The 16,590-nt window shown below is 37.3% G+C and overlaps 1 protein-coding gene and 1 pseudogene across 1 annotated transcript; one reads left to right on the top strand and one right to left on the bottom strand.

Moving 5' to 3' along the window:
• Window positions 1-2,712: 2,712 nt before the first annotated feature.
• Window positions 2,713-4,907, bottom strand: LOC147531847 (uncharacterized). The gene is made up of 3 exons (XM_086649845.1): window positions 4,532-4,907; window positions 4,054-4,395; window positions 2,713-2,744 (listed from the first exon to the last, which is right to left on the bottom strand). The coding sequence occupies exons 1-3, from the start codon at window positions 4,905-4,907 to the stop codon at window positions 2,713-2,715; spliced, it is 750 nt and encodes a 249-aa protein (XP_086505971.1).
• A 9,311-nt stretch (window positions 4,908-14,218) lies between these two features.
• LOC147531846 (protein FAR1-RELATED SEQUENCE 6-like) lies at window positions 14,219-16,590 on the top strand (annotated as a pseudogene).

Here is a 16,590-nt window from a genome sequence, read left to right as displayed (position 1 = left end):
AAAATAGAAAAACCTGTAATGGAGCGACGAGTGTCAGGACACCCAGCCCAATCAACATCAGAGTACGCCAAAAGAGAAATACTGGAAGAATCTTTATAAATTTGTAAACCAAGATGAATAGTGCCATTGAGCAGATAACAAATAATTCGTTTCACCGCCTAAAAGTGATCCTGAGTTGGGGCATGCATAAACTGACATGCCATGTTAACGGAGAATGCAAGATCTGATCTGGTTAACGTGATATACTGAAGAGAACCAACAACCTTACGGTATAAGGTGGGATCACTAAAGGGATACCCACTTGCAGGAAGATGGCAGCCGGAAGACAGAGGAGTCGGTGATGGTTTGACCCCATCCATATTGAGAAACTTAAGAATATCCAACGCATACTTAGACTGTGTAAGTAAAAGACCCTTCTCATTCGGAGTTGCCTTAATACCCAAAAAAGAATGCAAAGAACCCAAATTCTTCATATAAAATTCTGAGTTTAAAGAGGATATAATATCTGAGATGACAGAAGAATTTCCACCTGGAAGTATAATGTTTTCGACGTACAAAAGTAAGTAAACAAATCCAGCAACGGTAGATAGAATAAATAGAGATGTATCGGACTTGCTCGTCTTAAAACCAAGACGAGTGAGATAAGTGTTGAAGCGATCATACCAAGCATGAGGCCCCTGCTTAAGGCCATATAGAGCCTTCTTAAGGCGACAAACATATTCCGGGTAGGATGGGTCAGTAAAACCAGGCAGCTGAGCCATATAGAGATCCTCCTGTAATTCCCCATGAAGAAACGCATTCTTCACATCCAACTGAAACATAGGCCAACTATTAGAAACTGCCAGTGAAAGAATGTTACGAATGGTAGCCGGCTTGACAACAAGGCTAAAAGTTTCATCAAAGTCAAGCCCCGGTTTTTGGGTAAAACCATGAACCACAAGACGAGCCTTATATCGATCAATAGTATCGTCGGGTTTCAGTTTCGTCCGATAAATCCATTTACAATCAACCACATTCATAGAGGGAGCACGAGGCACAAGTGTCCAAGTGTCCTGTTTGCGAAGAGCTGCCATTTCATCTTCCATGGCCAATTACCAATGAGGAGAGAAAAAACCAAACGATAACCTCGTGGATCCTTAATAGCCGAAAGTGCAGCAAAGAAACAAGAACCAACATCACAAAAAATAGTAGAATCTTGAAGAGGAATGGGGTAACGACATAATACCTGTGAAGCAAGATAAGACTGATCACCATAATAGACGTTTCGTCCAGCAACTGTTGCACATCACGATATCCTCGTGGGCCATGAGATGGTGAGGACAGGGCCTAGGAAGATGAGTCAGTTGTTGGTTGCACAGACAAAGGCACCAAGACCGAGTCAGACCTGGTAGACGAGGTAGTACAATTCGAACCACATCCGGACTGAACCGGGGAAGATAAAGACAGTGGAAACAACGAACCCGGTGTCCGAAGAGAGGGCGGGTCTGGTCCACGCCCATGAGGAATGTACTCTGGTTGTGGAGTGGTTGGGTTAGTATCCCGATCCAACCCTAAATTATCAGCAGCTAAGGGTCGTGGAGCTAAATTTGGGCTCTCAAAATTGGCCAAGTCAGGTAAGGGACAGACGAGTCAAGGTGAACTATGCGAGACGGTAATGTAGTCTCAACTGAGGTAGAGGGTGGAGTCGGATCTGGGTGTAAGGGCAAATGTGGTAAATATTAAAACTTAAGAGGTCTGTGGAGGTGGAGGAAACTTTACCATTATGAAACAGAAAACAGACTCATCAAATACCACATGACGGGAGATATAGAGACGTCCTGTAGAGCGATCAAGACATTTGAAACCCTTGTGGTGAGGGCTATAACCTATAAAAACACATGGAAGACTACAAGGCGACAATTTGTTAGAAGCATAAGGACGTATATAAGGAAAACTGCAGACAACCAAAAGTGTGTAACATTGAATAAGAGGGAGACTTAACGAATAAAGTGGAGAACATAGAGGCATCTTGAAGAACCGGCGTAGGCATGCGGTTAATGAGAAAAACAAGAATCTGAAAGGCATCGACCAAAAAGGAGGACGAAAGTTTATTATGAACGAGGAGACTGAGACCAGTTTCTGTGATATGTCGATGCTTTCACTCAACTCTAGCATTTTGAGCCGGATTGTAGGGACAAGACAGACGTCGAGCAATACCACATTTATTTAAAAGGGCCAAAAAGGTAGAGCTTAAAAACTCAGTCCCTCTATCGAGCTGAAGAGTTTTAATAGTAGTAGCAAACTGATTTTCAACTAACGATTTGAAGCTAGTGAAGACAGATAAAAAATCAAATTTTAAACGAAGAGGGTAGAACCAACAAAATCTACTAAAGTCATCAACAAAAATAATGTAATATTTAAGACCTTAAGAAGACAGAATTGGTGTGCGCCCCCATACATCAATATGAATAAGTTCAAGAGGTGAATCCACACGTTTTTCATTTAAATTAAACTGAAGACGATCACTTTTACTCATTTGACAAGGAGTACAAGTCATCGGACTAGACTTAGACGAAACTGAATTAAACATTGTTTTTTTTAAGTTCTAAAATGCGAGAAGAAATATGCCCTAAACGTGAATGCCAAACTTCTGGAGGTGCATTGAGAGAGATGAAGGTTGAACTAAATAAGGAGGAGTGGTGTGAAAAGTCTAATACATAAAGATTGCCGCATCTACTGCTGGTTCCCAGTGTCCTTCCGTTCGCCTGAAAAAACACCAAACCAGTCTTAGAAAATAGAATGAAACAGTCTAAGTCATCAGTTAAACGGCTAATGGACAACAAATTTTTATTGAGCGATGGAACAAAAAGAGCATTAAGTAAAGGCCGCGACTTTAGGGAATAAAGAAAATTCTCCGGGGAATAAATTCTCGAGGGAATCCATATTTTTTTGAAAGTTCTCTGGGGAATAAATTTTTATGGGGAATACAGAATACATTTTTTTGAAAGTTCTCCTCCATCTCATCTGTTCTCTCGCCACCTCATCATCTTCTCCGGCGAAAGTCGCCGGCCGACCAATTTTCCGGCCGGCGACCTTCAAACATAAAAAAAAATGTTTTCTCTCTCTTTCTAAATTTTTTTTTTCTTTTCTCTCTCTCTATCTAGAACAGATCTAGAGAGAGAGAGAGGGTCTGTTCTCATGAATAGACCTTCAATGGTCTGTTCGTGAGAACATACCACCAAAGGTCTTCCTTTTCTCTGCGTAATAAGAAAGAAGGAAGACCTAATTTTGACCTCATTTTCAGTGTAATAAGAAAGAAGGAAGGTCTTCCTTTGATGGTTTGTTCAAAAATTGCGACTTTCTGTGTAATAAGAAAGTCTTCCTTCTTTCTACTTTAAAAACCTAATTTTGACCTCATTTTCAGACACACTTTCTCCCTCTCTCCTCTAAATCCTCTTTTATCCTTTTGGTATCAGTTTCCTTTCTCTTCAGTCGTCAATCTACCACAACTTAAATTCTCCCCCTTTTCTCTTTCTATCAATAGAGATACCATCATCTGTAATAATGGAAGTTTGAAATGAAAAGCTCAAGCTGTTCGAGTTAGGGTTTCCTGTTTCTTTCTTTACATAGCAGCAAATACGTGAGTACCCCCAATCTTTTTCTTTGCTTTCTGTTTTCGTTTAGTTGGTTGGAATTGTTTTTCAATAACGTCGGTGACTTGACATCTTCGAAAACAACGAATTTGGTTGAAAGTTTTTTTTTATGTTTGAAGGTCGCCGACCGGAAAATTGACCGGTCGGCGACCTTCGTCGGAGAAGATGATGAGATGACGTAAAGATGAGGTGGTAGAGAGAGGTGATGAGATGGAGGAGCTTTTTTTTATAGCATCTTCTAAAATTAGAAGCCCCTTAGCAATAAAAAGAAACATAAAAAACAATCATATTTGACTAGTTTTAAGAAAAGTCTTTATTCCCCAGAAAATTTTCTTTATTCCCCAAAGCCGTGGCCTAAGTAAAGTGATGGTTCCATAGAAAGTAGTAAGAGTCCCTTCGTGAGGGATAGAGAGAGGAGAACCATCACCAATTTTGACATGACTCTGACCAGTATAAGGAGTAATGCGAGTGAACATACCAGAAGAAGAAGACATCTGGTTAAAACCACCACTGTCCGCATACCAGGCTGGGTCTCGACGGTCGGTGACTTGAAGTGCAGTTAGGGTTGCGGTAAAATCTTCTGAGGCCTTGTGCGCAGCCACATGGGCTTCACTAGAAGACGAACGACGAGCAATCGTAGCATGGTAAGATGAGTCCCGTTGTGGGCGACCAATCCAATCATAACATCGGTCAGCAGTATGACCGTCGTCCACACCATTGGCAAAGATACGGACCTGTGGGTTTGGTCGGACCCGAGTTCCTCCTATCGACAATGGGAAGAGGTCGAAACTGTGGTTGTTGTCGTCAATCACAATTTGGAGATCGAGCCCGATATGTAGGCTGTTGTCTCGGATTTTGAGGGCGGTTAGAATTCTGAGATGTTTGAGAGTAATACGCACCTTCATTGACTGGTTGAGAAGATCGAAACAATGCCCGAAGTGCTTCCTGTGACTGAAGCATAGGGAGAAGTTCCTTGAAGGTCGGGAGACGACTCTTAGATAATATAGATTCGGCAAGAGAGACATAGTCGGGTCCCAACCCTTTGAGAAAATAAAAAACCTTCTTCGGGTCTGATAAAGGTTCTCTGATAGCTGCAAGAGATTCAAGATGTGTACGAAAGGTGCGAGAGAAGTTAGTAATAAAGGCAGTACCTTTTCGTAGATTCTGAATTTCTTCTTGAAGTTGCAGAGAACGAGTAACACTAGGATTTGCATAAGTCTGAGCTAAGTGAGACCAGACCTCGGCTGCATTTGTAATGCTTATGATTTCAGTCATAGCTTCCGGAGTTAACGAGCTGTAAAGAATCGAGCACACAAGTCGATCCGTCTTTCTCCAAGATTGATAGATAGGGTTGATAGCCAGAGATCCGTCAGTTGTCTGAATAGTTGGAGAAGGGGGGATAACCGAGTTGTCAATATAAGGCAGCAATTGTTGACTTTCCAGTAGGGATAATAGTTATAGTTTCCATAGGAGATAGTTGTCGGATGATAACTTAAGATTGATCATGGAACTGATTTGCGGGAAGGATACCATAGTGGGTGTAGGAGATGAAGAGGAACCGGTCGACATTGTCGATTCAACATGAGTAGTCATACTGAGAAATAGTAGGCAAGTGATACAGACAACGATAAATATAATACCAAACAGCAAGTGCAAGACGAGTACTTTTAACCAGACAAACAACTGATATTAACGATCGGAGAAGACACCCGATATTAGAGATCGGAAAAAAATGACAATACTTTATTAAAATTGTTTACGACTTTAATACAATGAAAGGATTCAATAGATATGGTAAAACAGGATGGTTGTATACCGATCCCTTGTATTACATTTATATTAGTAAGGTTTACAACTAAACGGAAACTTTACATACTAAAGGATACACATAAAGGAAAGACTTGATATACAAGAAATGCAATAATATCTCAAAAGGATATCCCCAAGATTCTTACTTGGGTGGGACTCTAACCGAGTCCCGCCGGTTCACTATCATTATTATGCATAAAGTATGGTATCTTTCGATTTGAACCATACCTTAGTGTAAGTGCACAAAGTTTTATCGAAATCCCAAGTAGCTTGTAGCTTTGAACCAGTTATTCATTGTGATAAAACCGATTACACCACACACACACAATACAATTTGTTCTTTTGCTCCACACATTTCTCGCTTAGCACTTATATGGCCATGTGCTTCTTGGTTTCATGAACTCTCCTTAGATAAACTCTAAATCTAATGAGAGGTGGCACCACCTCTAAGTTCACATAGGTGAAGGTCTTCCGGTATCTTTGCTACTTTAGAGATACTTGTCTTTGACTGAACTTCATTAAGAGTTATAAACTCAACCTTAGTCCATAGCAACCAACACTTATCATCCTAGATAGGGTTAGATAATAATTTAAGTGTTGAAACTAGTCACTTAATCAATGACTTGTTGTTACCCATTGAATCTAAGACTAGTCGTTTCCTAGTGTTAGATTGGGTTGCCGTCAATGGTGACTTTTATGTAAAGAGTTTCAACCCCATCTCTCTAGATGTAAAAATTTAACGTACCTCTCGTCAGAAGTTTAGTAAATTGATTTACTAACTGTCTCAAATATAAGATACTATAATTCCATCATGAATGATGTATTTTACATTTAGTATTATTATACACCTTTCTTATCTTCTCGTTATTTCCACTACATGCACAATCTCATTTAGATGAACACGAGTAGGAAATTTAAAATTGGGTTATTTACCAAATAGCCCCCAACTTTATGACCAGCTTCTTGTCTAGCCCCCTACTTATCAAAAATACCCAGATGACCCCCTTTTTTAGTTACCGTTATAACTTCGTTAACTAGTCATCACCTTCTCTCCTCTATCTCATCACCTCTCTCTGCCACTTCATTTTATCGCCACCTCATCGTCTTCCCCGACAAAGGTCGCTGGTCGGCCACTTTTCCGGCCGACGACCTTCAAACATTTAACGGGTAGGAGGAGCATAAGAACATGAAGATTATGGCAAAGATATTGTTAGCACAAAAATTAATATAATAGTTTATTCTCTCTCAAATTCTCTCCACTTTTGATATATCTTGACCACACTAAATCAAATTTGAGAAACACTTATTTACAGAAATCAAAAGACAACTATAATGAAAGGTTTGTATCTTCTTCAAAAGATAACTATTAGTAATTAAATTTGAATTCAAACAATTATTGTGGATAGTCACAATTATTTACAAACCTCTTTTAATTAGTATAGTATTAATTTTATTAATATATGTCCATAAATTCCAACAGCTTGTCCTCTTTGGATTTAGACAAACTCACATCTTTCGATTTGGATTTATGCCGTTTTTTTTATAAATAAGCTTCTGACTCCCTTATTAGAGAACTTTTTCCCTCATAAAAAACAACTTGGCATCGCTCCACATTACTCAAGTCACGTGTATTCAGGAGGTGTCTCGTGTTTTTTCCTAGAACTTCAATATCCCGAATAAATTCGGTGTTTGTGCTAATCCAAAATATCTTCGTGGTTTATGCACTCAGACAAAAAGGTTACCACAATTATGATCTTACTACTAAGAAAATATTCGCGTCTCCTAGTGTCACTATTAGTGAACAAAAATTCGCTTTTCTCTCATTTGCTTCGCTTAATGCTAATTCTTCACCCCTTGCATTTTATTTTTTCATCTGACGATGGCACATTTTCTTACACCAGGCTATGCGTGCCTGCCTCGACCACGTTGTCTTCTCATAGAGATCATGAGATTATCTCTCGAGATCCTACACTTGCGATTATTCAAGACCCACAATTGAGCCTTATCCCTAAGATTCTCAATTAGGTGTGCCTCGACACCTACATTGTCCTCTGACCTTCGATCACCAGTTTCTCCCTCTGGTACCACACTCCCAACGCCATTTTGCTTGACCGATTATGATTAGGACAATGTTGGTATTCCCTTTTCTGATGCCCCTTTGCCAATTGCATATACGCTAACTAATTATCTTTTGGTCTGATCTCTCTCTGAATCTTAAAAGGTATTTATAATGTATGTTGTCTCCACTGTTGAGACTTCTTTTTCTCAAGCTATGACGTCTCCTCATTGGCAGGATGCAATGTTAATGAAAATTCAGGCTACAGAGATAAATAAAACTTGGACCCTCACTCCTCTTCCTTCTTCCAAACGTCCTATCGGCTGCAAACGAGTCTACGAAATTCAATACCGTCTCATGGTGATGAAAGGAATATCCTTTGCAAGGAGATGTCCTTGAAGGAGATGCCCTTCGACCAAGAATGCAATGCGAGCAATTTGTCAGATAAGACAATTTGTGAAGAAGATCATCAAGTCCAGTTGATTTAGGGATTGTAATGTTTAGCTAGAAACCAACTACGATCGTCGAATTACGAAGTAATTCGCGGCTAACTTCGACCAGATCTTATATCGGGTTACACATAAGAATGAGTACAAAATCGGATGATATGACTAGTGGGAATGAGATATATTAACATGGGATAGTCCCATAAATATGTCTCATAGGCCTAGAAGAAGTTTGGGCAATGATAACACAAAAAGGCCCGAAAAAGGGGTTATGGGCCGAAAGAGATTGGAGCATTTTTAGGGCTTGGATTGGGCTGAAATTTGGTGGGACGGTTCCTCTAATAGGGAAGGACAAATATGCCAATTTTGGCGTGATTTGGACATCCACAAGTCAGGGAATCAAAAGATAGAAACTAGTTTATATTTTTGACGATTTCCTTCAACTTTATTCAAAAGGGGCTTTTATGGAACTTCCAAAGAGTGGGACTCTTATTAGGGTTCTATATAATGACCCTTAGGTCAGTAAATAAGGGTGCAGAATTTCTCTTAGAGTTTTCTTACTCTACAACACCAAGTAGAGAGGAGAAAGTGAGCTAATTTCCAAAAGCTATCAACTAGTCAAAGAAAGAAGAAGGAGTTCTTCTTCTAATCAAACCACCATTGTTATTCTAGCTAATATACAAGGTGGGAGATCAAGTAAACCATTCGTTGTCTCGAGTAGAGGAGCTACACTTGAAGCTCTTGCTCTTCGCATGCGATTGGAAAGGTTCAAGGGAGAATTAGCGATTAAGGTAATCTCTAACTCTTAGTTAATCATTAGTTTATGCATGATGATCTTGGGAATTGCTAGTGTTTGACATTGGATGTCAAAGTAATCCGCATACAACACTAGCAAGAGGGTATCATAACCCAACAAGTGACATTATAGGAAACGTCTTGTGGCAAGAGGTTATACCCGAATTGAAGGTCTCAATTATCACAACACCTTCACCTATGGACCCAAATTGGTTACAATTCGATTTCTCTTATCTATCGTTGCAGTCAAAGGTTGGAACCTTCCCGAACTTGATGTCAATAATTCCTTTCTCTAAGGAGACCTTGATGATGAAGTATACTTGAAACTACCACCCAAATTTTCCACTAAGGGGAAGACTCATGTTTGTGACATTAACAAGTCCCTTCATAGTTTAAAACATGCCTCTATACAATGGTTTTCTAAATTCTTGGCTGTTCTCCTCAAGAAAGGATTTGTTTGGTCCCTTTTTGACTACTCCTCGTTTACTTACACCTCCAATTTTACCTCTATGTGCGCCCTCGTCTGGGTTGATGACAGTTAATGATGACACATCCATTACTATATTCAAACTTTTTCTTGACGAAACCTTATCTCTAAAGGATCTCGGTCGTCTGCAATACTTTCTGGGTATCGAAGTCTCTCGATCTTCTCGTAGTACTTTTTCTTTGTCGAAGAAAATAAATTCTTGAGATTCTCAAGAACTCCAGTTTGACTGCTTCTCGCATCTCATAAGTCTATAAAAGACCCCCCATCGTCTTCCACAAGACATCATCTTCTACCCCCAAAAACATAGAAGAAACACAGAGAGTTCCCATAACTCGCCTCTAAAAAGGTTCAATCAATATTCAATCTTTTTACTGCAAAGAACACCCTGACTGTCTTGAGCGTCCACTACAAAAAAAAAGTCCAATAGGGACACACGTTTTTACATCTGTCCCTAATTCAAGAACAGTGGGGACAATTTTGTAATATTTGTCCCTAATAAAACTAGAATAAGGACAAATGATAGCATTTTAGGGACATATTATAGGATTAGTGGGAAACAAAAAAAAATAATAAAAAAAAGGCGCCCACTTTTGGAGTAAAAATATTCCCCAAATTATCCAAATATTTAGATTTTAAAACTTTTTTTGGTTTCCTCTTTTTTTCTCTCTCCACGTTTTCCCTCTCCTCATCGGTTTCTCAATTTCAGTCGATCGTGTTCTTCTTCTGCAAGGTGTTGATCTCCTAAACTTCATCTAACAGGTTAGGCCTTTTATTTTTCTTCTCCTTATCTTCTTCTTCTTCTTTAACTACTACAAACTAATTTTGAGATTGTATCTATTGAATGATCGAGTTCTTCTTCTCCACAGTTCTGGTTATGCTAATCTTCATCCAACAGGTTAGTTTTATTTTTCTTCTGTAAAATATTTTTCACATTATTGATTTAATGATTCTAGTGAAGTGGGCTAAAAGAATTTGCCTACGACAAATCGACTTTAACAAATCTGAGAAGTCGGCTGCTTCTATAGGTATTACTATGATTAAATTTCTTCTTCATCTTCTTTTCTTTTTGTTCCTAACCATAATTATTATGAGTAAGAATCTATTTAATCTTAGGGTTTTCAAAACCATAATTTTTGAGCTTATAGCCCCAAAAAACAAGGCCTAATATGACATTTAGTCCACTCTAATCCCATTAAGGGTTTGAAAACCAAAATAATATTGTAAATTGATATCTAGTCCATTGGTATACATCTAGAGAGAAAACACAAATCCCTAGAATATATATTAATTCATGATACCTAATATAACCTTCCTCATATATTATAACTGATTTACCAACAAAATCCTTGAATATCTTTTTCCATTTTTATCTCCCACATTCTCTCTCCAATTACATTTCTATTCAAAGTAATGTTAGCTACATTATCTTCAGTAACGGAAACAATTTATTTTCTCTTACTAAAACGATTAACTTAATAAATCTTCATTAAATTCAGAAATCTTGTTTCATCTTCATTAGATTGTTGTGCAAACATTCATCCTTTATCAGGTTTGACATTGTGAATTCATTATAATCACCATTGTTAAGATCTAATATTGTTTCTCATGTTAAATTATCATATTATGTTGCTCTATTATGGATCATATAAGATTTATGATCCAATTCTATAAGATTTGTTTACTAATTCATTAACTTCTAATATATGATGTTTATTTTCTCTCTCTAAAATTTTCATAACTATTTGTTCGTGAATTTCATTATAATCAAATTTCTCTCTATATCATCTAATCAAATCTTCATCATTATTCAATATTTTCCCTCTCTAAGATTCATAACCGATTTTACGATGTTAATGTTAAATCCGTCTTTACAATTCATTTAATTCGATTAAGAAGTGTTTGTCTCTATGTTTTTTGTTACTTTTTTTAGGTTACAGATTTTGATTTTTAGATCATTTTTTCAAATCTTCATCAAGGTTTCCGTACAATTTTTTATGCAGAGAAGATCTCGTACGATTTGTTATAACTGAATGCACACGATATATAATTTAAAATAAATTACGGATCGTTTACAATAAATTACATATCATTTTTTATCCAGAGAAGATCTAGTACGATTTGGTTGTAACAAAATGTAAACGATATATAATTTACACGACGTTACATGATTTTTTCTGAACATAACACATATATAAAAGTAGCATTTAATTTCTTTACTAAAGTTCTTATACATTACGCAAACATCTTCTGTATGATGTTTTTATAACAGAATGTAAAATATATGTATTTTGTTACAAATTATACATACTTTATAAAGGTCGCGGCTTCGGGGAATAAGAAAAACTCTCTGGGGAATAAAGACTTGGTCAATAAATATTGACTTTGTAGGCATATTCCTTTTTTAGTCCAAAAATTGACTTCATTAAACATTGCCTCATAATCTTCATCTTCTCTCCCCCTCTCTCTCATGGTGTTTTCTCTTCTATCTCTCTCTCTCTCTCTCTATATATATATATAGAAAACAAAATAACTTTTACCACTTGTTACTGAATCACCAAAACAACCCAAAAGCCAATACTTTCACCACCACCAAAATGCCCAGATCTAATACCCAAAAAACAAATTAAAACCAGATTATGAGTACTAACTAATACCTAAACTTTTGTGAATGTGATTTGAGAGGAAAAGAAAAATGGGAGATTAAAATAGAAAAATATATATTCTTTTCAACCAATTGATGATGGTGAAGAAGAAGACTAGTTTAATGTTTAGAAATCACAACTGAATAGTGGGTGGATTTGAATATTAAATTCTTTTTTTCACTTCTTCCCTATAATGCTATGAGATACCAAAAGAAGACATTGTCTCCTCTGTTGATGGCAATGCCCATGGACCCCGAGGAGTTCTTAGTCAGGTCTAAATACTAATGTTATTTCAGGCACATCCACCACCGAAACCTAGCACACTTGTTTTTGTTTAATCAATTTTTAACCTCTAAAATTTCAAGTTCCTATAAATCCTTTAAACAAAATTCTTTCTTTTCTGATTGAAATACCTTCATTACAGATTAGTAAGAGAGAGAGGAAGAGACCGATAGATAGAGGGTAACCATGAGAGAGGAGAAGAGAGGTTAGAGAAAAGGTGGCAATGGTGGTTGGGATGGTGGTGGAGGTGGAAAATTGTGGTGGTGAAGGTGATAGAGAAGATGAAGATTAAGAAGCAATGTTTGATCAAATAAATTTTTGGACTAATAACAAATATGCCCCCGAGAATGTACAAAAAAACACGGATTCCCTCGAGAATTTATTCCCTGGAGATTATTCTTTATGCCCCAAAGCCGCGACCTTTATAAATAATATCAAAAACATCTTATAAATCTGCATACATTATATATAATTTATTCAACATTACCCGTATTTTTTTTTCCCAAAACAGTTGCCGTTTATAGTACAATAAATGTTCCAAAAATTATATGTAATTTATTACACATTATACATATTTTTCACATAACATTGACCTTGTGATTCAAAGTAAAGTTATGTTTGGCTCCTAACACATTATGAAGTTTAAGAAACAGTATGCATAATTTATTCCATTATACATGTCGTTTCAAGTAAATTATATGTTTTGTTGACAAATGTATATGTTTTCTTTTTGTAGTTTTGCTGTTACTTGTGGAATTTCCTACATAATCATCCAATCTAAGTAAGACCACAAAACTAAAATCTGATGGTTGGGATAAAATATTTACTAAAGTTGGTCAGTTGTTTCCTGGTGGTGCAAAAGCATTTCGATATGCTCTTCGACAATATAGTGTAAATGTTGTTTGTCCTGCTCAACACCACAAATGGAGAGTACATGGATGGGTACCATTTTTGAACCAGAGAAGATTTTGTACGTTTTTTTGTAACAGAATGTAAACGATGTGTGATGTAAAAGAAATTATGTGTACTTTATGAACATGACACACATACATGTGATAAATTACGTTGTATACATGACAAATGACAGTTTCCTCGTCATAAATAACACATAATTTACGTATTTGTTTCATAATTTGTATTCAATGTGTATTTATGTATGAGTAAAAACGAAAACAAATGCTGCTGTAATGTTCTCAGAAAAATATACTATTTTCAAATCTGAAAGTTAAGTGAGAGAAAGTGATATATACGTTTTGTATATTAACCCCGGGTTAATTTGACATACACCCCCAATTATTATGTGATATTAGGACTTCACCCCCCAAATCAAAACTGTTTAGGCGTTAACCCCCAATTGCCCTTTTTCCGTCTTTTCCATGTTAACTGGTCAGTGTGTGAGTCACACGCGTGAGTCGTGACCAAACTGCCCCTCGTACCATCCTCCATCTAATCTAACGGTCACCATCTCATCTCCCGATCAACGGTCCAGATGTAATCGAGAATATTTTAATGTATCAAATCAAATTTCAACTGATTCATACTCATTACCCGCGAGAACCCTTTGGTTTCCATTCGTTCGTCATCCCCAAAAGGTAAACCCTAACTTGATTTTGAGTTCGATCACTAATATTCAACCTGAAATTGTTAGGGGTTTCTTCTGGAATCAGTTGTAAAGTGTTTTGGTCATTTGATTTTTCCATTTGCAGCTCCTTTTCACGGAAGAAATAGCTTTCTCTCTCTAGCCCTAATCCTGAACTACAATCGATGAAGATAGGACCAAGGTCCAACATTTCTCTCTAAGTAATAATCAACCTAACTATAAGATTATTTAGCATGTTTATTATGATTGGTTTATGGTGAAATAGCTTGAATGTTCATACAAATGGCTTCTTAGTCTCTGTTTCTTTGTTTCTTTTAGAAGTGTGTTTCAATGTTCATACAAATACTTTCTTACACTCTGTTTATCTTAGTTGTATATCATAGAAGGGTTTTTAGACTATTTCCATGTATATCATATAAGGGTTTTTAGTCTCTGTTTAGGGTTTATAGACTCTGTTTAGGGTTTTTAGATGTTCATATCATTGTGTCTCAGTTATAATTCATCAAGTGATGATGATTATGACCCAAGTAAGGACAGTGAACAGATTGAGGAAGAAGAAGATGTAGCTTTAGATGAAAATGGTTATAGGCCAAGAACTCAAGAGTTTAATGAGTTTGTGCAAGAGTCAGCCAACATTTACACCAATGAAGACTCTTTGGAGCACCAAAGGCTTGAACTTGCAAAGGATGTGCTAACAGTAGGTCTTATGTGGGATAATATACATGAAGCAAGGAAGTTCTTGAGAAGATATGCTCTGGATCAAAGATTTGAGTACAAATACATCAAAAATGAGGAGTACAGATTAAAAGCCAAATGTGTTAATGCAGCCAGTGGTTGTCCTTGGTTCTTCTATGCAAGGAAGAGTGTAAAGGACAAAGGCACAATTGTTTTGAAACAACTTGATAATACCCACACTTGTGAGCATAACTCTAGATTGAAGAACAAAATGGCTGATTGTACGTTTGTAGCTCAAGTTTTAGAGGAAACAATTAGATCACTGAAACCAAAAAACTTTAATCCCACAAACATCAAGGATGCAATGTGGAAAGAGTTTACAGTGGAGATAAGTTATTGGACTGCTTGGAGAGCTAGGTCCATAGCACTTGAGAGGATATTTGGTAACTATGAGGATGGTTACAAAATGGCACCTGCCATGTGTATGAACTTGCTTGCTGCTAACCCTAGCTTTATGGCTACATGTGCAAGGTCTGATTTTGATCACACTTTCAACAACTTGTGCATTGCATTTAAGCCATTTTTAGATGGTTTTGTGAAGGGGTGTAGGCCTGTTATTGGGTTGGATGGCTGCTTTTTGAAAGGGAAGTATGGTGGTGTGTGTTTGTCTGCAACTGCCTTGGATGGAATAATGGGTTGTATCCATTGGCCCTCTACATCTGCAAGTCAAAGATCTTTGAAACTTGGTATGACTTCTTAAGACAACTAGGTGAACATATAAGAATGCATCCAAAATTACTGACTTTTATCTCTGATAGGCAAAAGGGGTTGATAGAGGCTGTTGCACAACTATTTCCTAACAATCCTCATAGATTTTGCTTTAGGCACATGTATAAGAATTTCAAAAAGTCTTATGGTGGTCAGGATCTTATGCATTTGGCTTGGGGTGCAGCCAAGGCATATAAAAGAGAAGATTATCAATTGTGGGCAGATCAATTGAAGAAAGACAATGAAGCTGCATATCTTTGGTTACATAGGTGTGAAGTTAGTTCATGGAGTAGAGCTTTTTTTTATCAAGGAACTAAGTGTGAGCATATTACCAATAATCTTTCAGAGAGCTTCAATAGTTGGATAGGAGACTTGAGAGACTTACCATTGTCATCTATGATAGATAAGTTTCACTTGATGATGATGTCTTTGCTATATGAGAGAAGGAAAACAGCTAGACAGTGGGATCCCAATGGGATTGTACCAAGAGCCAAGAGGGTAATAGATGGGTATCAAAAGAGCATAAGCAAGTTTAGAATCCAAGGAGCCAGTGACCATCTTTTCAATGTGTATGAGGTAAATACTGCAAATAGATGGACTGTGAACTTGGCTAACTTGAGTTATTCCTGTTGTGTATGGGATCTTACTGGAATCCCATGCATTCATGCTGTCCCTATCATCATGCAAACTAGGAGATCATGGGCAGAGTAAGAACTTATAACTTTTTTGACAATTCTTTAACCATTTGTAGTTTAAGATTACATTACAACATGTGTAAACCTTTTTAACATTTCTTATAACTTCATTGATAGATATTGTAGTGATTATCATAAGGTAAGTACTTACCTAATTGCATATGGTGGATTTATAACTCCAATGAAGCAAAGCAAAGACTGGGGTGAAGTAAGTGTTGCTAATGATTGCTTTTTTCTTTGATAAATATTACTTTGTTATTTGGGTAATCTTGTCCTAATGATTGTTTATGTGATGTGTTGGTGGTGTTTGTAGTCAATGTATGAAGTTCTTCCACCCATCATAGTTAGGCCAGCTGGGAGGCCAAAGAAGCAAAGGAGGAGAGGTGTAGATGAAGGACCTTCCAGCCAAAAGAAGCCAAAGAAGTGCAAGAGATGTGGTGGTGTGGGTCACAACAGTAGGACCTGCAAGGGTGGTCAATCACAACCACAAAGACCCCCACCAACTCTGCCTAGGGGAATGAATGGTGCTACACCATCTACACAAGAGTCCACCACCACTCAGCCATCAACATCCACAACCCAACCATCAACATCCACAGCAAATCCAGGATGCAGGACATTCTTTGGCAGGTCACCAACAATACCAATGAACCAAGTATTTAGGCCTTCTAAGTTACAACCAAGAAAAGCAGGGAAGAAGTAA

Source organism: Eschscholzia californica, unplaced genomic scaffold (genome assembly GCF_041429995.1).
Source record: "Eschscholzia californica isolate CP2 unplaced genomic scaffold, dmEscCali1.0.p SCAF_6, whole genome shotgun sequence".
NCBI lineage: Eukaryota > Viridiplantae > Streptophyta > Magnoliopsida > Ranunculales > Papaveraceae > Eschscholzia > Eschscholzia californica.
The sequence above is the reverse complement of the archived record's forward strand: the minus strand, read 5'-3'. Positions and strand labels throughout refer to the sequence as shown.